General features: G+C 40.4%; 1 protein-coding gene across 1 annotated transcript; it reads left to right on the top strand.

Annotated features, from left to right (window-relative positions):
* Nucleotides 1–302: 302 nt before the first annotated feature.
* On the top strand, nucleotides 303–17501 carry LOC140942122 (uncharacterized). Its single transcript, XM_073391100.1, has 3 exons — nucleotides 303–410; nucleotides 9897–12268; nucleotides 17285–17501. Exons 2-3 carry the CDS (start codon nucleotides 9912–9914, stop codon nucleotides 17499–17501), a joined length of 2574 nt encoding a protein of 857 aa, XP_073247201.1. The 5' UTR covers nucleotides 303–410; nucleotides 9897–9911.
* The last annotated feature ends 2371 nt before the right edge of the window (nucleotides 17502–19872 follow it).

Genomic DNA, 19872 nt, shown 5'->3' with positions numbered 1-19872 from the left:
AGTTTTAGGTTGACAGAATCGATCCTTTGGGGGTAAAATAAACCCTAAGCCACGTCCCGATCGGTCTCCGTCGCATTAGGGGTTTAATTCTAATTTTCCGACCAGCATACCCTTCGTTTTCAGATGAGGTTCTCCTCCCGTCGCGCTTTTACGGGCCCTCATTTTCTTCGAATAGCGTAACTGTGAAAATAGCTCGACCACAACGACATTTACGTAATCTGCCTAAAAGTCAGACGCCAATATTATCGGAGGGAGAGAAGCGACGACCGGAAATGCGTCTGCGCTTCGCAGGCTAGTCAGGTGATGGCTTTAGATTAATTTCGAGCAGTTTCGCTTTAGACAATCAATTTCTCTTCTTCATCGTGCTACCTTATGTTTTATTAAATGGAAGTTCCTTGGATTAATTTTGGGTAAGGTGAGTAAGTTTGCATTGGTTATTCAGCTTAACATACCCACAGATAAATTCGGGATAATTATTTTGCTCGGCATCTATAAAAATATTCAAAAGGAAATTAAAACTTTTTCTCTTATCCCATGTGGTTATAGTAGAGTAAAAAAGTACTCAAATATATTCATAGTGAAATATTTTTAATAAATGTATTATATTATTATTGTAATTATTGATCTCTCTATTAATTACCTATTTCACCGACTCGATTTCAGTAATTCAAGTAGATCTTTCAACCCTTTCTCCTATCCCATGTAGTGATAGTACTGTAAATAAGTACTCAGTACAGAGTGAAATATTTGTAATATATGTGTAAGATCAATTATTGTATCTCTGTCCGTGAATTATCTATTTCACTGATACCATTTCAATGAATTTCAATAGATCTTTTGTTACCTTCAGGGAGACTACTTGTAAAAGCCCGTAAGGGTTTCTTTAGTCTTCCTCCCAAATTTATTACATTGTAACACACCGTATGTACTGTATAATATTATGGGAAATAATAAACTCAACTCAAGTTCCACGATTCACAGAGGTCTGAAATCGCAGACCCCTGCTGATGTTCGCCTATTGAATAGGCGAACATCAGCAGGGGAGCTCTGAAGAAGTAATCAACTTTTTATGCTCATTTGCTTGGAGGTGACAAATTCTCATATTAACTGGATTCCCGTACGTCAACAAGATTTCGGTTCAACAAAGAACTTAATTACAAATTAACTGCATTAGAAGTTCAGCTGGAAGTTTTTCTGCCGAACCGGAATGCATTTGTCTTTGTCGCTTCTCTTAAAATTTATTGTACTTCGAGAAGAGTGAATTTACGCACTTCGTGCTGGGAAATTTTCCACTAAGGGCCAGTTATTTAGCCCGTCTATTACTAAATCGTGTTATAATTAAGCCATTTTCAGTTTGCCCAACGCTTTTGTCAAACACAATTTATCGTGAATAATTTCAATAAAGCCGATATAGCGCAGACTAGAAAAGCACTTATTTTCTTAAAGGTTCAATAATTTCTTAAACCGTGGCCCAAGGTAGCCCGTAATGGTTTGAAAGTAATGCCACTGAGTTACTTCTAACTTTCTGCGATAACGGTGCAAAATTTGGATCTTGTTTACTATGGGTAATGTCGACCGAGGTATCGGTCGATGTAGCGGTCGATATAGCGGTCGACAGTCGGTCGACAGTCGGTCGATAGTCGGTCGATAGTCGGTCGACAGTCGGTCGACAGTCGGTCGACAGTCGGTCGATACTCGGTCGATACTCGGTCGATACTCGGTCGATATAGCGGTCAATAGTCGGTCGATAGTCGGTCGATACTCGGTCGAGACACGGTCGATGGTCGTTCCAGATGTGTCTCGGCCGATATAGCTTTTCGCTCGCCGACACTTCACCGACACTTCACCGACACTTCGCCGACACTTCACCGACACTTTGCCGACACTTCGCCGACACTTTGCCGACACTTCGCCTATAACTGGTCGATACTTGACCGATGTATCGGTCAGTAATTGGTCGACACTCGGTCGATGGTCGGTCGACACTTGGTCGATAGTCAGAAGATAGCCGTTCGATATATCGGTCGAGCTTTTTGTCGGTCTGTATGGTTTTTAGTCCGTTCTCAATAGCCCTGGAGAAGAAATTGGAGCAAGATTACTGAAATATGAACCGATTGCCCCCATTTACACGTGGAGATTCTTGAAAAATTCGCATTTTTGGACATTTTTGGTCAGTTTTTAGTCCAAACTACTCAAAATTAAACATGAAAGCATGCCTTTCTTTGCAATAGCATCCCGTTTTGTGACATTTTTTGGTACGGGCAGGCCAAAAAGTCTTACCCAATCACTTTAGACTTTTCTGCTTTTTTTTTTCGCTTTTCCTTTTTCCCTTGTTTTTGTCATTTTTTGTATTTTCCTTGCTGTAAGTTGAAATCATTCCCACAATAAATGAATGTGTTCAGTCTGCTGGATATTTTGTCACCTTCCTCGGCGCATTATCAGCGCGTTTTATCAATAACTGATCGTTAAACAAAGGACTGTTCCCGTCTTCAATGCAGAAATATATAAGTTTAATTTGTGGTCTCTGCACAAACGAGAACTCGGCGTGATGAAGCAGGTCCAAGCCCGATAATAAAAGATGTGTATTTAAAGCATGTCATGAACTGCCTTTTCCTATTCATTATTCTTCCACTTCGGGACTGCGGGAGCACTCGTTTCACTCGTCGTTCTTTAAGTATTCTTCGACTGCGGGACCACAGGAGCAGCAGATTCAACTTAGGCTGAGACAAGTTGTGTTTAACAGCTAAAGATAGGACGATCGGTGATGATACAAACTGGAAAAAAAAACGGTTACCATGTCCTTAGTTCCCAGTGCTCTTCGGTTCGCTTCATAGAGTAATCGCGCCTCGCACTGCCACATGTTCCCCCATCGCATGATAACAGTAATTAATGACGTCTTTGCTTAGAAAAAAGAGCCATTAGACTCACCTGATAAATTAACACATGACTGATATTCGAACGACAGTTGACCGATATACCACCGACAGTTGACCGATACACTACCGACAATTGACTGATATACCACCGACAGTTGACCGATATATCACCGACATATGACCGATAGTAAGTCGAGGTGCGTCGTCGAAATATCGACCGATACTCGGCCGATAGTCTTTCTCACTATCGACCGACTATCGACAGACTGTCGACCGACTATCGACCGCTATATCGACCGACTGTCGACCGACTGTCGACCGAGTATCGACGGACTGTCGACCGACTATCGACCGATTGTCGACCGAGTATCGACCGACTGTCGAGGAGGGGGACATTGGGGATTTGCGGTGTTGCGGTGTTGGGCACTTTTTCATGCGGTGTTGCGGTGAATAAAATCTCAGCTTGCGGTGTTGCGGTGTTCTTAAACTTCACGGTGTGCGATGTTTGCGTCTTAAAGTCTGCGGTGTTCGGTGAAACGAAGTTATCTGCGGTGACGCAGTTTCCATTTTGAAGCTTGTCAGTTCTAAATTTAGCCTCCATCATGTTTGATTCGAAACCGCCGGTCTTGCTTGTAAACTTATATTTAACCACACACATTATGTAGTGGCACAAAGAAGCCAGTCAATTGATTGGTAAAAAAGCAACATGCTAATGGTATTGAAAAATATTGAGCTTTAAAATACTCTCCTCTGATATTAAAACTACAAGTGACATTTACAAAGCGATTGAGTTTTAAAACGACATTCAAAGGACACAGCATCATAATGTATTTAAATAATGCTTAGACGTGATAAATACCCAAAACCAGTGTCAGATCTGGATATATTTATAAAAGGACTACGTGCTGTGTACAGCTAAACATTGTTCTCTGAGATCGCGGAAACCTAAACTTTACGGAGATATGAAAAGCATTTACTCTAAGATAACGGCAGCTATGGAAAAATTATTATATTTTTGAGTAGACATATCTGATAAACGGGCTACAAATTCAACAGGAATACGCGCGAACTGAATAAATTGTCTGTTGAACATTTTAAAGGTTCTGCTCAACTTACACAATTTTCCCTTGCTGAACATAAACTGTACCGAGCCGTATCTTGGTCCGCTATATAGAAGCGATATCATCGTTCAAATTTTAAACTGTAAGATCCCTGAAAGAAGTCTCCTCAATGGAGCAATATATAAAAGGTTTCAAAGGTTTCACGCCGGTGAAGATGTGCGGCCTGTCACCTCTTGCAAGTTTTTACAAAACACTATCGTCGGGTATTTTGAAGCAATACGAAATTGGAGAGGTTCGTCCTTCAGGTTAGCAGGTCATCAATCAACACGAAATCCACGAAATAATTTTCAGGACCAGATATAAGCCCTATGGGGAGGTTTTTTTCCAAAATAGTGTAGTCACTTAAGGTTATTTTTGGCCTTAACAGGGTCAAATCATCAGACTGAAAATAGATATTGCGGTGACGGTGATCCAGCGACTTTTCTTGCGGTGATGCGGTGTTCGGCAAAATTTTTTTTGCGGTGTTGCGGTGTTCAGACCCCCCCAATGTCCCCCTCGAATAGGCTGCTCATTTTACTGCGATGATCATGTTCACTTTCATACCTTCATCCGCAGTTCAAAACAATTTATGAATCATTTCATATATTTCAATTCGTGCCTACAAGATCTCCATAATTTTATGTAAACGCAACCTTTTTATGGAATCTTCACTCAAGGCCATAACCGCCAAACGGAAACTGCCTTACTGCAAAAACTTTTAAAATTGACGCGCTGTTTTACCGGTAATAAAGCCTCACTGGATCTGGATGGTGTTAAATTCAAACGTAAGCGAAACACTTGCAATATTTGAAAGAGTGATTAAGCAACGCGATACAATACTGGGAACTAAATGCATAAACAATGTCTTAAAAAAAAAACTCATTTTTGTTTCCCTCTGAGACCCCGGGGGGGGGGGGGGGTACTCCCATACATTACCTATACGGGTATGTGCCGCCCAACGGGGTCGTGAGTTTGAAGCTCCTGATTTATAACGGGGTATCCATTTCAGAGGCGTTTTCTAGAACGGGGTATAAAAACTTGTGGATCACGGCTAGATCTTCTGCTTAAAATTGTTACTGATTATGAAGAAGCATTTATTTGATGTATAAGTCAAACAAATAAAAAAGTATCTTTTTAAAAAAACAGGGCTTATTTCAATTTACAAACTTTCTAGAACGGAGTATAAAAAATCGGCCCATTTCTAGAACGGGGTATAAGTTTTAGAGCGAATACTAGAACGGGTTATAAAAAATTGGCCCATTTCTAGAACGGGGTATCAATTTTAGGGAAAATTTTTTTTAGAATGGGGTGCCAATTTGGAGTCACGGGCAGCACATACCCACCCAAAAAATACCCAAGTGCCCCCCCCGGGTCTGAGACACCTAGAACTGAAATCGGTCAGTATAAAACACGGACTGCGGACTGCGGACCACGGACTGCGGACTGGGTATAAAACACGGACTAGGTAAAAAATGTGGACTACGGACTGAGTATAAAACACGGACTAGGTATAAAACGCGGACTACGGACTATGTATATAAAAACAGCTTTAGAAAGGTAAACTTGAGAGAAAAGAAAAGCGGACTAGCATAAAACAGTAGTCCCAGCTCCTTGCCTCCCACACAAACATTCCTTTTGGAGAAGGAAAGCATACTGCACGGACAAGGAAGGTTATGCCGCTACTCAACGCAACTGAAATTAAATTCTGAAGTTTATAAAAAGAAGGAGTTAGAAGAGAATCCAATTAATAGTTTTAAACCAATAAGAACCACCGAATTAAAAAAAAAAGTATTGGTGTTAGTCAGTAAAATTCTCATGGATGCCACTATTCCGTTTCAAATTGAGCCTTGGGAATATGAGGAAATGAAGGACTGAGACGGGAAGGTCAATATAGAGGCATTCCGCGATGTAAAAAAGCAGTATTATAGGTGGGAGGGATTACTCACCTATACGTGAATAATAACCGAAATGAATCATCCAACATGATTTTAAATCCTGCTCCTGGTCCCCGGAAGGGGGATACTCCTAGGAATTCTTGGCGGGGGTGTGCCGCCCGGTTCAGGTTCAAATCCTGACTCTATTTCAGACCAAAAAATGTCATTTTCCACACCCGTTTGCAGACCAGGTCTCCAAACGAAATACCCATTTTCAGCCGGCTGGCCTTATTTAGCCTGTTCCAGGCTCTCAGATAGTTGGGGAGACTTCCTAGTTTCCTCCCGTTTTATTTTCGTGTCCGCGCTTTCTCAATTAGGAGGACCCAACTATCACGCAGCCTGAGCATGAACAGGCTAGGCCTGATTAGGCAGAAATTATGTCATTATTACCAGATTAGAGCGCAAAAAAAAAAAATCTTCAAATGTATTTCGAATATTTCATATTTCTATGTCGTTCTGATTTATTTGGAATTGAAACGATAAATACGTTCATACTGATGTACGCTCCCGTAGTTTACGCGAAACCGGTACCCAATTCCAGTGTTTTCAGACCAAAAAGACCCAAAAACCCTACACTTCGAGGCGGCACACATTTATATGGCTTATATAAGAGAGTATCCCCCTCCCCGGGTCCTGACCCCTTTCATGATTGTTAGAGACCGAGACCAGGTCTAAAAATGGGTGTAGAAAATAGCGATTTTGATGTCAGGCTCATGATTCAGAGAACCGGGCAGCGATCTTTTGGCCTTATTTTTCCTTACCTAGAACAATTAGTACCGTTTGAACCAACGTAGTCCGCAGTCCGCGTTTTATACCTAGTCCGTGTTTTATACCCAGTCCATATTTTCCAGTCCGCGTTTTATACCTAGTCCGTATTTTATACCCAGTCCGCAGTCCGTAGTCCGCAGTCCGCAGTCCATGTTTTATACTGTCCGGAACTGAAATGAAATTCTCACAGAGCCACAGCCTAAAAAGGCTAAGCTGCTCTGTTGCATCAGAAAGGCCAAACTGTTTTTCTTAATGCTGGACAGAGATTCAAACAATATCTGAAAGCGCGTTCTTAGTTCCCGCTGAGACACTGGAGAATGAAATTCTCACAGAACCACAGCCTAAGAAGGCTAAGCTGTTCTGTTGCATCAGGAAGGCCAAACTGTTTTGCTTAAGTTCTGGACGGGGGTTTAAACAATATCTAAAAACGTTTTTAAGTTCCTTCTGAGACACCCGGAGAATAAAATTTTCACAGAGCCACAGCCTAAAGAGGCTAAGCTGCTCTGTTGCATCATGAAGGCCAAACTGTTTTGCTTAAGTTCTGGACGGGGGTTCAAATAATATAGAAAGCGCGTTTTTAGTTTCCTCTGAGACACCCGGAGGATAAAATTCTCACAGAGCCACAGCCTAAAAAGCCGGCTAAACTGCTCTGTTGCATCAGGAAGGACACACTGTTTTGCTTAAGTTCTGGACAGGGGTTTCAAGTAAACAATATCTAAAAACGTTTTTAAGTTCCCTCTGAGACACCCGGAGAATAAAATTCTCACAGATCAGAGCCACAGCCTAAAAAGGCTAAGCTGCTCTGTTGCATCAGGAAGGTCAAACTGTTTTACTTAATGCTAGACGGGGGTTCAAACAATATCGAAAGCGCGTTTCTAGTTCTCTTTGAGACACCTGGAGAATAAAATTCTCACAAAGTCACAGCCTAAAAATGCTAAGCTGCTCTGTTGCATCAGGAAGGCCAAACTGTTTTACTTAATGCTAGACATGCACTATCATCAATGTTTCCTTTAGGATTAGTTTCGTTTGTAAAATTAAAGGTCAGTCATCACCATCTTCTCTCAACAACACTAAAACGCATTCAAAAAAGTTCTTAACAAAACTCGATTTCAGTTCCACATCCAACCAGCACAAAATTCTCATCATTAAACTTAAAAAAAAAACAACAACAACAAACACAGGCATTTCAAAATTAGATTCGAGTCAGTGCAAAAACACGAACAAGATACTCTAAAACCCCATTTAGGGGCACACAATTACAAGGTCCACAGGTACAAATGAAAATGATGGGTCATCTCACCAAAACTCAGTCTAGGAGTGAAAGGGTTAAAGTGCTAAGAGAAATTTTCGTCTACCGTTTTTAAGACCAATCCCAGTGGCAAGAAAATCAATGAACTTGCAGAGAACTTTGTATAACCCGCTTTGTTCTCTTTTGCTATGTGATCGTCATCTCCCCCCGCACTCTTAACCTGTCTATGGGACGGTGGTGCTAACTGTCGCCCCCCCCCCCCCCCCCACCACCAATCTTGACTCGAGAGCCTTTTTTTTTCAGCCGCGAAAAGAAAAGAGCTCTGGGCCCGCTTGCATAAAACCTACACTTAAGTGCCCACTTAAGTAGGTCACTTACGAGTCCGTTATGGGTACACTTACGGGTGTTGCATGAAACGCATTTAGCACTCTCGTAAGTTACTGTTTTACGTGGTAACTCACGGGCTCACTTAAAGGCACACGTAACTTTGACATAGTACTTTATTAATGACTCACTCTTTTTATTTAAGCTAACCATCGGTGAGTGTAAAAAACAATTTAAGTCGTTTCGAACACTTTTAAGCCTCTCAAAAAAATGAAATTTGCATGCAATCGCTATTTTTCTTCAATGTCTACTGAAAACGATAATTCTTCTTCTTTTTTCACAACGTCGGCTTTAAAGTGTACATCAGAGGTTAACAAAGCGCATTAGAACGAATTACGTGAAGAAAAATTACTTTTTTTTCACTTCTTAGTAAAAGATCTCGTTAACTTTAGTAAAAACAGTAACGATACGGGACCTACATAGGTCCCGTAAATTTACGTGCTATTTTTCCCGTAAAAAAAGTTTTATGCAACACCCGCAATTTCTGTTGCATAAACGATACTTAAGTGAACACTTACGAAAATCGTAAGTGGAACCACTTAAGTGAATTCCTTAAGTTTACCACTTAAGTGATTTAATGCAACTCACTTAAGTTACGAGTGCACATACGTATACCCGTAGTTGTTACGGACGTTTTATGCAACCGGGCCCTGGAGTCCACAGAGCTTGCATATCGAAAAGAGCGCACTTCTAATATCTGTTACCCTCAACTTGTCATCCAAACGAAGCACTATTCGAAAAGGCCAAGAACTCTTAAAATTTGTGTTTGTACATTGCATCTTGTTCAACGCCAAGTTCAAAGTAAGGAAAGTGCTCTTTGATGTTCTTGATGCACTCAATACGTACATCAGCAACTTTCGTCGGGTCGGTTCTACCTTGATAGCAAAGTATTAGTTCTTGAAGCATATTAGTTGTGTTGAGGTTTTCACAGTTATCAGAATAAACGCCACCCATTTACACATGCTCCCCTCCCTCCACCACCGCCCCCCCTCCCACCCCCCCTCCCACCACCCCCCACCTCTTGATCCTTAAAATTAAATAAAAGAATCTGGCGTCTATAAGACTACGAGTAGTCCCCCATTTTTCCTCAGGGATAGTAGAGCGAGCGAAACGCTAGCGCGCGTGAAAATCACCCTACGCGAGAAAAGGCGACAATTTTTTCTCTCTCCCCGCCGCGTGTCGCCTTTAATATCTCGCGTGGGGTGAATTTCACGTGCGCTCGCGTTTCGCTCGCTCTACTATCCCTGAGGAAAAATGGGGACTACTCGTAGTCTAGGCGTCTATTAGATCATTATTGGTACTGTCGTGGAAACACATTGCTGATTGAGCCTGGTCCCTAGCAAGCAAGTTGTGTTTGACGCCCAGGCGAAGTCATTTACTGATCCACGCAAAACTATAGCTACTTACCTAGCGTCCCGTATTAAACTTAGTTTATCATTAGTTACGGCTTGCTTTTCATAATCATTTTATGGAATAACTGTGTTACATAATCAGCGGTGATTCTTGCCATATTCAAAATGACAAGTAAATAATCTTTGTTTTGGCCTGACTTGAAAATAAGCTAATAGGCAATATCTCTTACTAGGATTATAAGTTGGTGATGGAATACTCGCAAGAGCAACTAAACTACTTCAGACTCTGCTACATAGCATTTGATTTGGTTCCAGTGGGACTGCGGTACATTTTCAAAAACGAATGGGATTTCCTTTATAAAACAACGTTAACTGGAGAATGGAAAGACACGGCACAAAATGGACATGATTTTAACAACAAAGAATCTAAATCAAGTCGCAAGAAAAACGCCCGATCTCTGGCAATAATCAACAATGGTGACACGGCAGAGTGGGACTGTACCTGTTTGTTTTTTGCCATTCTGTACTCGGACAGCATGGGTAACACCTTAAGCCCAGCTGTCCGTAAAGAGGTCGATGATATTCGTCAGGTGCGAAACGAGATCGCTCATATCACCGAGGCTAAGTTGACAGATGCCGACTTCCAAACTTCTGTAGACAGAGTGCTGAATGCTTTTACATCCCTTGGTCTGGCTATCACTGAGATTCAAGAAATAAAGAACCAGAAGACCTTTCCGACGAAGGAAGTGGAAAAAATAAGGAAGCAAGTTTGTGATCTCCAAGCCGAGTTAGATCAGACAAAACGCACCCTTGAAAGTACCGAAGCTGCCCTGGTTTCTCTCACACAGGAAATAAGTGTGGAACTTCAGCCATTTTGCATTCTCGCATCGTGCCCACCACACGATACTATCAGGCGCTCGCATGATATTGAAAGAATCACTAACGAAATGCAGGAACTTTACAAAAGTTCAAGCAGGGCAGTCAGTACAGTGTATTTGTCAGGAAATCCAGGATGTGGCAAGAGCCAACTTGCCCGGGAAATCGGACAACAATTCTTTTCTAAACAAAATAATGATCTTATCTTTGTGGCGACACTGAACACAGAAAGCATTGACAAACTTGCTGACTCTTACCTCACCCTTGGGAGACACTTAGGGATAACAGAATACGCGTTGAAAGGCTTAGAATCTATAAAAGAAGAGAAACCTATTGAAGCAATTAAACAGCTCCATCGCTTGATTTTGCCGAAGACCAGAAAGTTTACCAGATGGTTGATAATAGCAGACAATGTGATTGATTTACGCTTAGTCCGCGACTTGCTTCCTGAAACTGGCAGTAAAGAATGGGGCCATGGGCAAGTGCTGATTACCACTCAGGATAGTGGTATAATTCCTCAAAACGCTCCTCACACATATCATGAATCATTAAGCAAAGGAATGAGGCGGGACGAGGCAGTGAAATTGCTGGAAACAGTATCGCGAATTTCCGATCGAGTACAAGCAGAAAATGTCGCTGAACTTCTCGATTTTCAGCCACTGGCCTTAGCTGCTGCTGCTTATTTCGTGCAAACTGTTGTGAGCAGTGGGTCTTCAAATTATAATTGGAAAGCATACCTTCAAGACATATCAACATACAGCCAGCGAAAATCGGCGGAAACTGTCCTTGCTAATGAGAGTTCGGCCTACCCTAAAACAACAATGGCTGCAGTAGAAATGGCTATCCAAAGAGCTGTTGAAACAGACGAGGTTCTTCTTCATACATATTCTTTTCTTTCGCTCTGCGCTAACGACGACCTACCACTGGAAACGGTTTTAAAGTTCGTCAAAGCCCAAGTAAAGGACCATCCAGAGGTTTTAATGAAGGCAAACATTGTAAGGTCCTCTTTAAGTCTCGTTCATTCCGAAGAAGGGGGTGAACGAACTTATTTACGTTTACATAAAGTTGTACATGACGCTTTGAAACGAGGCGAGATAGCTAACCTGAAATCATACCGAGAGAGTGACCATACCATGGCAGAAGCGGTAAAGATTTTCAACTCGCAACTCCAAGAAAATTACGAGAAATATGGGTTTTGTAAAAAATTGAGGCCCCACTGTGAATCTTTACTTAAGCAGATGACGTCAGAATTTAGTTCAGATGAAAGCACGTTTTCAGAAAGGTTTGCGCTCTTCATAGATTTGGATACAGTTATTGATTGGCTACATAATCTCGCCAAGCTCTGTCAAAAAAGCTCCCATTTCTTCTTTGCGAAAATTGTGGTCAACTTAGCATACGACCTACTGAGGAACTTAGACGACACTTCAACGGGTGCGTTTGCTCGTAAAGGGAGGGTTTTGAATGTAACCGGCGAAGTGTATCACTGGCTGGGGGAATACAATCAAGCCAAAGAACTTCACGAAAAAGCACTGATAATTCGCAAAAAGATTTTTGGTGAAGATCATGCCGATATAGCAACAAGTTATAACAACTTGGCATTAGTGTGCTACACCCTGGGAGAACACAATCAAGCCAAAGATCTGCACGAAAAAGCACTTATAATTCGCAAAAAGATTTTTGGTGAAGATCATGCCGATGTTGCAACAAGTTGTGACAACTTGGCATTAGTGTACAAATGCCTGGGAGAATACAATCAAGCCAAAGAACTTCACGAAAAAGCACTGATAATTCTCAAAAAGATTTTTGGTGAAGATCATGCCGCTGTAGCAACAAGTTATAACAACTTGGCATCAGCGTACAAATGCCTGGGAGAATACAATCAAGCCAAAGAACTGCACGAAAAAGCACTGATAATTCGCAAAAAGATTTTTGGTGAAGATCATGCCGCTGTAGCAACAAGTTATAACAACTTGGCATTAGTGTATATCCACCTGGGAGAATACAATCGAGCCAAAGAACTTCACGAAAAAGCACTGATTCTTTACAAAAAGATTTTTGGTGAAGATCATGCCGCTGTAGCAACAAGTTATGACAACTTGGCATCAGTGTACAAATGCCTGGGAAAATACAATCAAGCCAAAGAACTTCACGAAAAAGCACTGATAATTCGCAAAAAGATTTTTGGTGAAGATCATGCCGATGTAGCAACAAGTTATAACAACTTGGCATTAGTGTACTACACCCTGGGAGAATACAATCGAGCCAAAGAACTTCACGTAAAAGCACTGATAATTTGCAAAAGGATTTTTGCTGAAGATCATGCCGCTGTAGCGACAATTTATAACAACTTGGCATTAGTGTGCTACACCCTGGGAGAATACAATCAAGCCAAAGAACTTTACGAAAAAGCACTGATTATTTACAAAAAAAGATTTGGTAAAGATCATGCCGATGTAACAACAATTTATAACAACTTGGCATTAGTGTGCGACACCCTGGGAGAATACAATCAAGCCAAAGAACTGCACGAAAAAGCACTGATAATTCGCAAAAAGATTTTTGGTGAAGATCATGCCGCTGTAGCAACAAGTTATGACAACTTTGCATTAGTGTATATCCGCCTGGGAGAATACAACCAAGCCAAAGAACTTAACGAAAAAGCACTGATAATTCGCAAAAAGATTTTTGATGAAGATCATGCCGCTGTAGCAACAAGTTATAACAACTTGGCATCAGTGTACAAATGCCTGGGAGAATACAATCAAGCCAAAGATCTGCACGAAAAAGCACTGATAATTTGCAAAAACATTTTTGGTGAAGATCATGCCGCTGTAGCAACAATTTATAACAACTTGGCATTAGTGTACTACACCCTGGGAGAATACAATCAAGCCAAAGAACTTTTCGAAAAAGCACTGATTATTTACAAAAAGATTTTTGGTGAAGATCATGCCGATGTAACAACAATTTATAACAACTTGGCATTAGTGTGCGACACCCTGGGAGAATACAGTCAAGCCAAAGAACTTCACGAAAAAGCACTGATAATTCGCAAAAAGATTTTTGGTAAAGATCATGCCGCTGTAGCAACAAGTTATGACAACTTTGCATTAGTGTACAAACGCCTGGGAGAATACAATCAAGCCAAAGAACTTAACGAAAAAGCACTGATAATTCGCAAAAAGATTTTTGATGAAGATCATGCCGCTGTAGCAACAAGTTATAACAACTTGGCATCAGTGTACAAATGCCTGGGAGAATACAATCAAGCCAAAGAACTGCACGAAAAAGCACTGATAATTTGCAAAAACATTTTTGGTGAAGATCATGCCGATGTAGCAACAAGTTATAACAACTTGGCATTAGTGTGCTACACCCTGGGAGAATACAATCAAGCCAAAGAACTTCACGAAAAAGCGCTGATAATTGTCAAAAAGAGTTTTGGTGAAGATCATGCCTGTGTAGCAACTGGTTATAACAACTTGGCATTAGTGTATATCCGCCTGGGAGAATACAATCAAGCCAAAGAACTTCAGGAAAAAGCGCTGATAATCCTTAAAAAGATTTTTGGTGGAGATCATGCCGATGTAGCAACAAGTTATAACAACTTGGCAGTAGTGTACAAACGCCTGGGAGAATACAATCAAGCCAAAGAACTTCACGAAAAAGCATTGACTATTTACAAAAAGATCTTTTGTGAAGATCATGCCGATGTAGCAACAAGTTATAAGAACTTGGCATTAGTGTACAAACGCCTGGGAGAATACAATCAAGCCAAAGAACTTCAAGAAAAAGCACTGACGATTACGAAACAAATTTTCGGTGAAGATCATAAGTATGTAGAAAGAATTCGTAGTGAGTTGGCATTAGTAAACAAACACCTTGTAAGCAGTCGAGCTGAAGATCGTCACAAGAAAGCATGTTGTTTGATCCTTTAAATTGTCGGATTATGTGAACTGTACTCATTATGCAGCTTATTTGCCTGTGAGTTATATTCTAGTTTTGGTAAAATAAAATTCGACTGTCAGTGAGAGTCTCGATAGCTTTGCAAAAAAAAAAAAACAACAACAAAAAAACAGTAGTTTCTCTTGGAATCCCTAATGAAAGGGTTCTTAAGTCTCCGCTAAAATAGTGGGTAAGGTGGGGAGAGAGGGTGTGTATAAATGAGAGTGCTGTAGGCATAAAACACAAATAAAAATGGTTCATAGTTAATTGTTAGAAAAAGCACCGATATTGAGCGACTAACAACTGCAATGCAGTCACGTCAAACACAAATATACAGTGCAAAATAATATGTTAAAATTTAATAACACTGACATTGAGCAACCAACAAACTGCAATGCAGCCACGTCCAACACTATATACAGTGCAAAATAATAATAAAAAAAGGAACTGAAGGGTTAATATAATATGTATAGTTAAGAACCTTGAAGGGAACTCAGGCACGTTAAGGCATGGAACACCTGCTAATTTGCATAATTTGGCAAAGTGGCACTTGAAACGGATTGTTTTGATCAGTCGTCATGAAACTTGGCAAACAGTTTTAGCTCGGTGGCCTTAACTAACAATATGTGACATATTCATTGTTAAAATATTAGTCAAGTGACCTGCAAATAAACGTTAACGTTCAAAGTTTTCAAATTAAAACGGAGGAAAGGAAATGAAAGAGCAGCAAATATTCTTAGGCACCAGTGTTTTCCACATGGACTTGATATTGTGAAATAGCCCTGCATGTATGCCTAAGTGGAGCAAGGATTACGAAATAAGGAAAAACAGGTCACGTGACTTATAAAATACTTTAATAACTCTTAATGAAAATGCTTTAATCTACCTTGCAAGGCTAATTGACAATCCAGACAGTTTCGCTGACAATTTGATGACAAGTATTTTTAGGCTGAAGTTTAACAAGCTTGCCTCGTTTGAGAAAACATATTTTGTGACGTCATGGTTCAAGGAATGTCACGTGATGCTTGGGATGAATTTTCCAAAACTATTTTAGTGAGATACGTCTTATCATATCTTTGTGGAACCCTTTACTTGGATCCTTCTGTGTCATTAAAGAGGATCTTTGCATTCTCTGTGGGGGGTCTTTTTAGCCTTTCAACCCATGCCTTAACTTGCCTGAGAAACAGGTTTCTAGAGCAAACAGATCCACTAGCTATAACCGTAACAAGATGCCTGCGGTATTGACACATAAAAGTACTGAAAGGTCTTGGAAATAAAAAGCACTTGAATACTTACTCTAAAATACATCAAATAGCCTCTGCAGCAGACCCGATTAGCGAGCAAAATAAATGGAAACTCCTCAGCTAGTAGACAAAATTCCTCTTGTCATGGATATGACCCTCAAATTTTTTGCTGCTTACGCCATAGGTAATCGTCAGCATGATGACGTGCAAAATGAGAGGAGTCTGGGGACGAATTTATCCCAGCTGAATGAAAATGAAAATGGTTGAAAATTAATAATTAATGAATGAGACTGAGTATCTTTTGAAGAATTATGGAGATCGAGGAGGGTGTTATCCGTCGAGTCTGTAGGCTGAGGCGGATAACACCCTCCGAGATCTCCAAAATTCTTCATATGACACGAAAGCCGAATTCAATAATTGTTTTGTTATTCATTCAAAATAATTCCTAGTTTAAAAACATAGCTAAAACATGCTTACCTCCATCGATTCATCGATGTTAAGTTCATCTTCGAAAATACACGTTTAAGGTTGTTCACCTCCGCAAATATTCTCCAAATAGCAGATGTCGCTCTTCGAATTGTCTGGTTGCTGTTGTTGCCATGTTTTTAGCTATTATTGCGCCTAGTTCTTACTCTTAAAACGAGTGAAGTGTCCGCCATTTTTGTTTCCACAACCAAAACAACTCAACCTCGTCCCCAGGTCCTCTCGGCTAACGGTGCATTAACCTGCAAAAAAGCTGCATTTTTGACGTCATTTTCTCGCTAAACACAAAATTCTTCCAAATTTGGCCATCAGTAACTGGTAGTGGAGAATTATGCGTGTGCTTTTAGCCAATCAGAATCGGGAAAATATTTTGAATGAATAATAAAGGAGGTTACCCCACTTAAAAATATTTTTTTAAAAAAAGATAAACTGCCAACCAGAAAATATAAACATCTATAATGTTATTTCGTTCTTTAAAAATTTGAAAGTAGGTAAAAAACCGGAGGACCTGAGAGAGCGACGGAAATCGAGCCTACATAGGGTGGAGTGTGGCTATCAAAGAAATGTAGTCAAACCTCGTTAATAAGGACACTGAGGGGGGCATAGAGAGTGTCCGTATTAACAGGGTGTTGGTATTAAGCGGGTTGAATTTAGAGAAAATTTAAGGGCAAGGGACAAGGAAAACTGTCCTTAATAACGGGTCGCCGTATTAAGCGGTTTCCGCAAAGCGAGGTTTGACTGTACCTTTTTCTATATATACCTGGATTTTTGAAAACCAGGTTAGCAAAAATATCAACTCATTCTACTTCTTGGCAATTTAAAACAATAAAGCTAGTTCAAAGGCCGATTAAAAGCTTTTATCTGACGCCGGGCAGTAAGTTAATGGTCCCTAGAAGCATTCAGTCATCTGACTTCGCGAAGTTTCAAACCGTTGTTTATTCCTTTTTTTTCTTCAGGGTCTTACAAATCACTAGGGTAACTTTACACAATACGAATCAAACTGGCTCCTTCCCCCTCCATCACCCCGACGGAGTTGAGTTTTGTTCGCACTATATCCTCTCTCTCCTCCCCAGACGCTGCCGCTGGCTCCTGCTGGCTCTCGCTGGGTATCCCGATGAAAATAACAATAATCCAAAAAAAAAAGTTAGGAGGCGTGTAGAGGACGATGGGAAGAGGGAAAAGGCTGTACCCTTAACTAACAGCCAAACTGGGAAAACCGTAAACACCAGAAATATTTCTGGAATGCTATTGTGTTGCAAGGAAAAAGCCAAACAGGCGAGAGAAAACTAAACCGCAAGCAAGAACGTTAATTAGTTTGTGGTTTTGTGGCTAGTTTGCGTATCCTTATCTTTGCCCTGATTGGTCACAACACAATAAATATTCCTGAAATATTTCAAGTTTTCACTGTTCTAACGGCTTAAACGTCGGTCAGTGTTGAAAATTTACAATGTCTCTTACGGATAAATCTAACTTGAATTGGAACAGAAAGGTTCTGTCTTTAGCAGCTTGCCTTACTTCTCTGACTTTTCAATAATAAAGCAATATGGATTTAATGACGAACTAAAAAACCCGTAAATCTCCTTGCAAGATAAGTCGATACCGGCATCGTTCGTTTAGGCGTCAAAGCTACCGATACAAAATAAGGGCCTGTTTACATGAAGATGGGGGACTAGGTAGGTGAGGTAACATTTGGTGGGTTACCCCACCTAACATGTAAATATGATTACATTAAAATGAGAGATTATATGGACAGGCGGGTTACCCCACCTACCTGTGTTGCCTTAGGGCCTGTTTACATGGAGGTGGGGGAGATAACAAGCAACCGATGTTATTTGTATTAACAATGAATTGTGCAGCGCCTTTTTGAATCGAGTTTTGTTCCGTGCCAGAATTTAGAATATAACCCTGTAGGTCTATGACAAAACTTAAAGTGCCCAGGAGTTTGTTAATTTCTTATTAACTGAGTAAACAGGTTTCACATTTCATCCTTTTCTAAAATTTAAATAATGTTCAGTATCTCAGCCAGCTGTCGGTCAAAATTAGGGACCTTAAGCACGGACCACGACGACGAAGACAACAACAGCGTCAAAAAACAATTGTTTTTATGTGCAAAACAACAGCTCTTCACGTGCATCACGCTTTTCAGTACATTTCTTTGACGTCCACTGCACGACTACGACGTGAAGCCTCCCTATGCGACGTTTAATGGAGGATGTGGAAATATGACGACAAATTTTCCTTTCTCTATTTGAACATGGATAAAGCCCTTAAGAATTTAACTACAGGAAAAGTCGCCTACATTTGTCGAATTAAGCGGTTCCAAATAGACGCGATAAAGATTGAAAGGACGCAAATTCATTTTTTAGTGATGTTTTCGACTGCCGTCGTCGTCGTCGATGCTTAAGGTGGCTCTCAAAGTTTCATTTTCACGTGAACAGCAGTAACTAACAATGCATTTGACATATGCAAATATGCTAGCTATTGTTGTGCACGAAAATATGAAACTTGGAGACAATACCCCTGAATAATAAGAGGCTCTCCCGTTGTAAAACCAAAATTTCTGACAAAATATTAGCGAACTGAAGCCCTTATTTTACTGCCTTACAATATATCAATAATCTTAAAACTAAGAGGTCATATAAAAGGACGGTTAATCTCAAGATTCTTAAGTTTTCTAAAAAATTTATCGAGCGGTTGAAAAATTATTCGCTAAATTGTTAAAGTAGACCAAAATGTTTACATAACCGCTAACAAGAGCGCCCCGATACATACTAATCAAATCCTTCTTTCTAGCAATCGGCTGGAGGTATCTGATTGAAACTACTATGATGTGAAATTGCATGTCTGTCAAAAGCGCTTCGTTTAATACAGATAACAATCAAACATATCAAGATTGTCCATTTTTTACCGTATTTCTAACCTTAAAAACTTCTTCCTAAAATATCTCGATAACGGTCTTACAGATTTCGCTTAAATTTCACGAACATCGAGGCGGCTATTGTGGGAAAAAGGTCCAGTAAACGATTTTGGAAGAACAGTTCCCAGTGCCGAGAAATACTGTTGCAAGTAAAATAGGTAATGCCATGACAACTCCGATGCCATTGCAACCCTGATCATAACAAAGTTTCATCTTTATTTAATATAACTGTGGTGTCCATTTTTCCAAATCTTTGTTTATGGCGACGTAGTTTACGCTCAAACTTGGGAGGTATTTACCTTGAAAAACTATATCAAGCCACCTTAAGGTTCCTATTATTATTATTCCTATTATCCTTTAACGTTCAGTATCTCATCCAGCTGTCGGTCAAAATTACAACGCGAACGACAGCCTCCAGAAAGAAAATTGAAAGTGTTTTCACTTGGCCCAATAAGATGCCAGGTGATAGTGAATGCCGCCAAAAAATCATATGAAGTAATTAAAGATGTCAACAGCAAGGTTGTCATGCCGAAGGCTATTTTGCTTTATATTGAAAGCATAAAAGCTTAAACCACCCCCCGCTTTTTTATTAGTCAACTAATTGTTGGAATAATATATTCATTCAAAACATTTGCAGGAAAGATGAAGAGGATCGGATGCAATTATATTAAACACGACTAGCCCGGGGGGGGGGGGGGGGTACTCCCGCGAATTTTGGATAGGGTTGTGCCGCGAAGGTTCGTG

This window comes from Porites lutea, chromosome 6, assembly GCF_958299795.1.
Source record: "Porites lutea chromosome 6, jaPorLute2.1, whole genome shotgun sequence".
Taxonomy (NCBI): domain Eukaryota; kingdom Metazoa; phylum Cnidaria; class Anthozoa; order Scleractinia; family Poritidae; genus Porites; species Porites lutea.
This window is presented reverse-complemented; position numbering and strand designations above follow the sequence as displayed.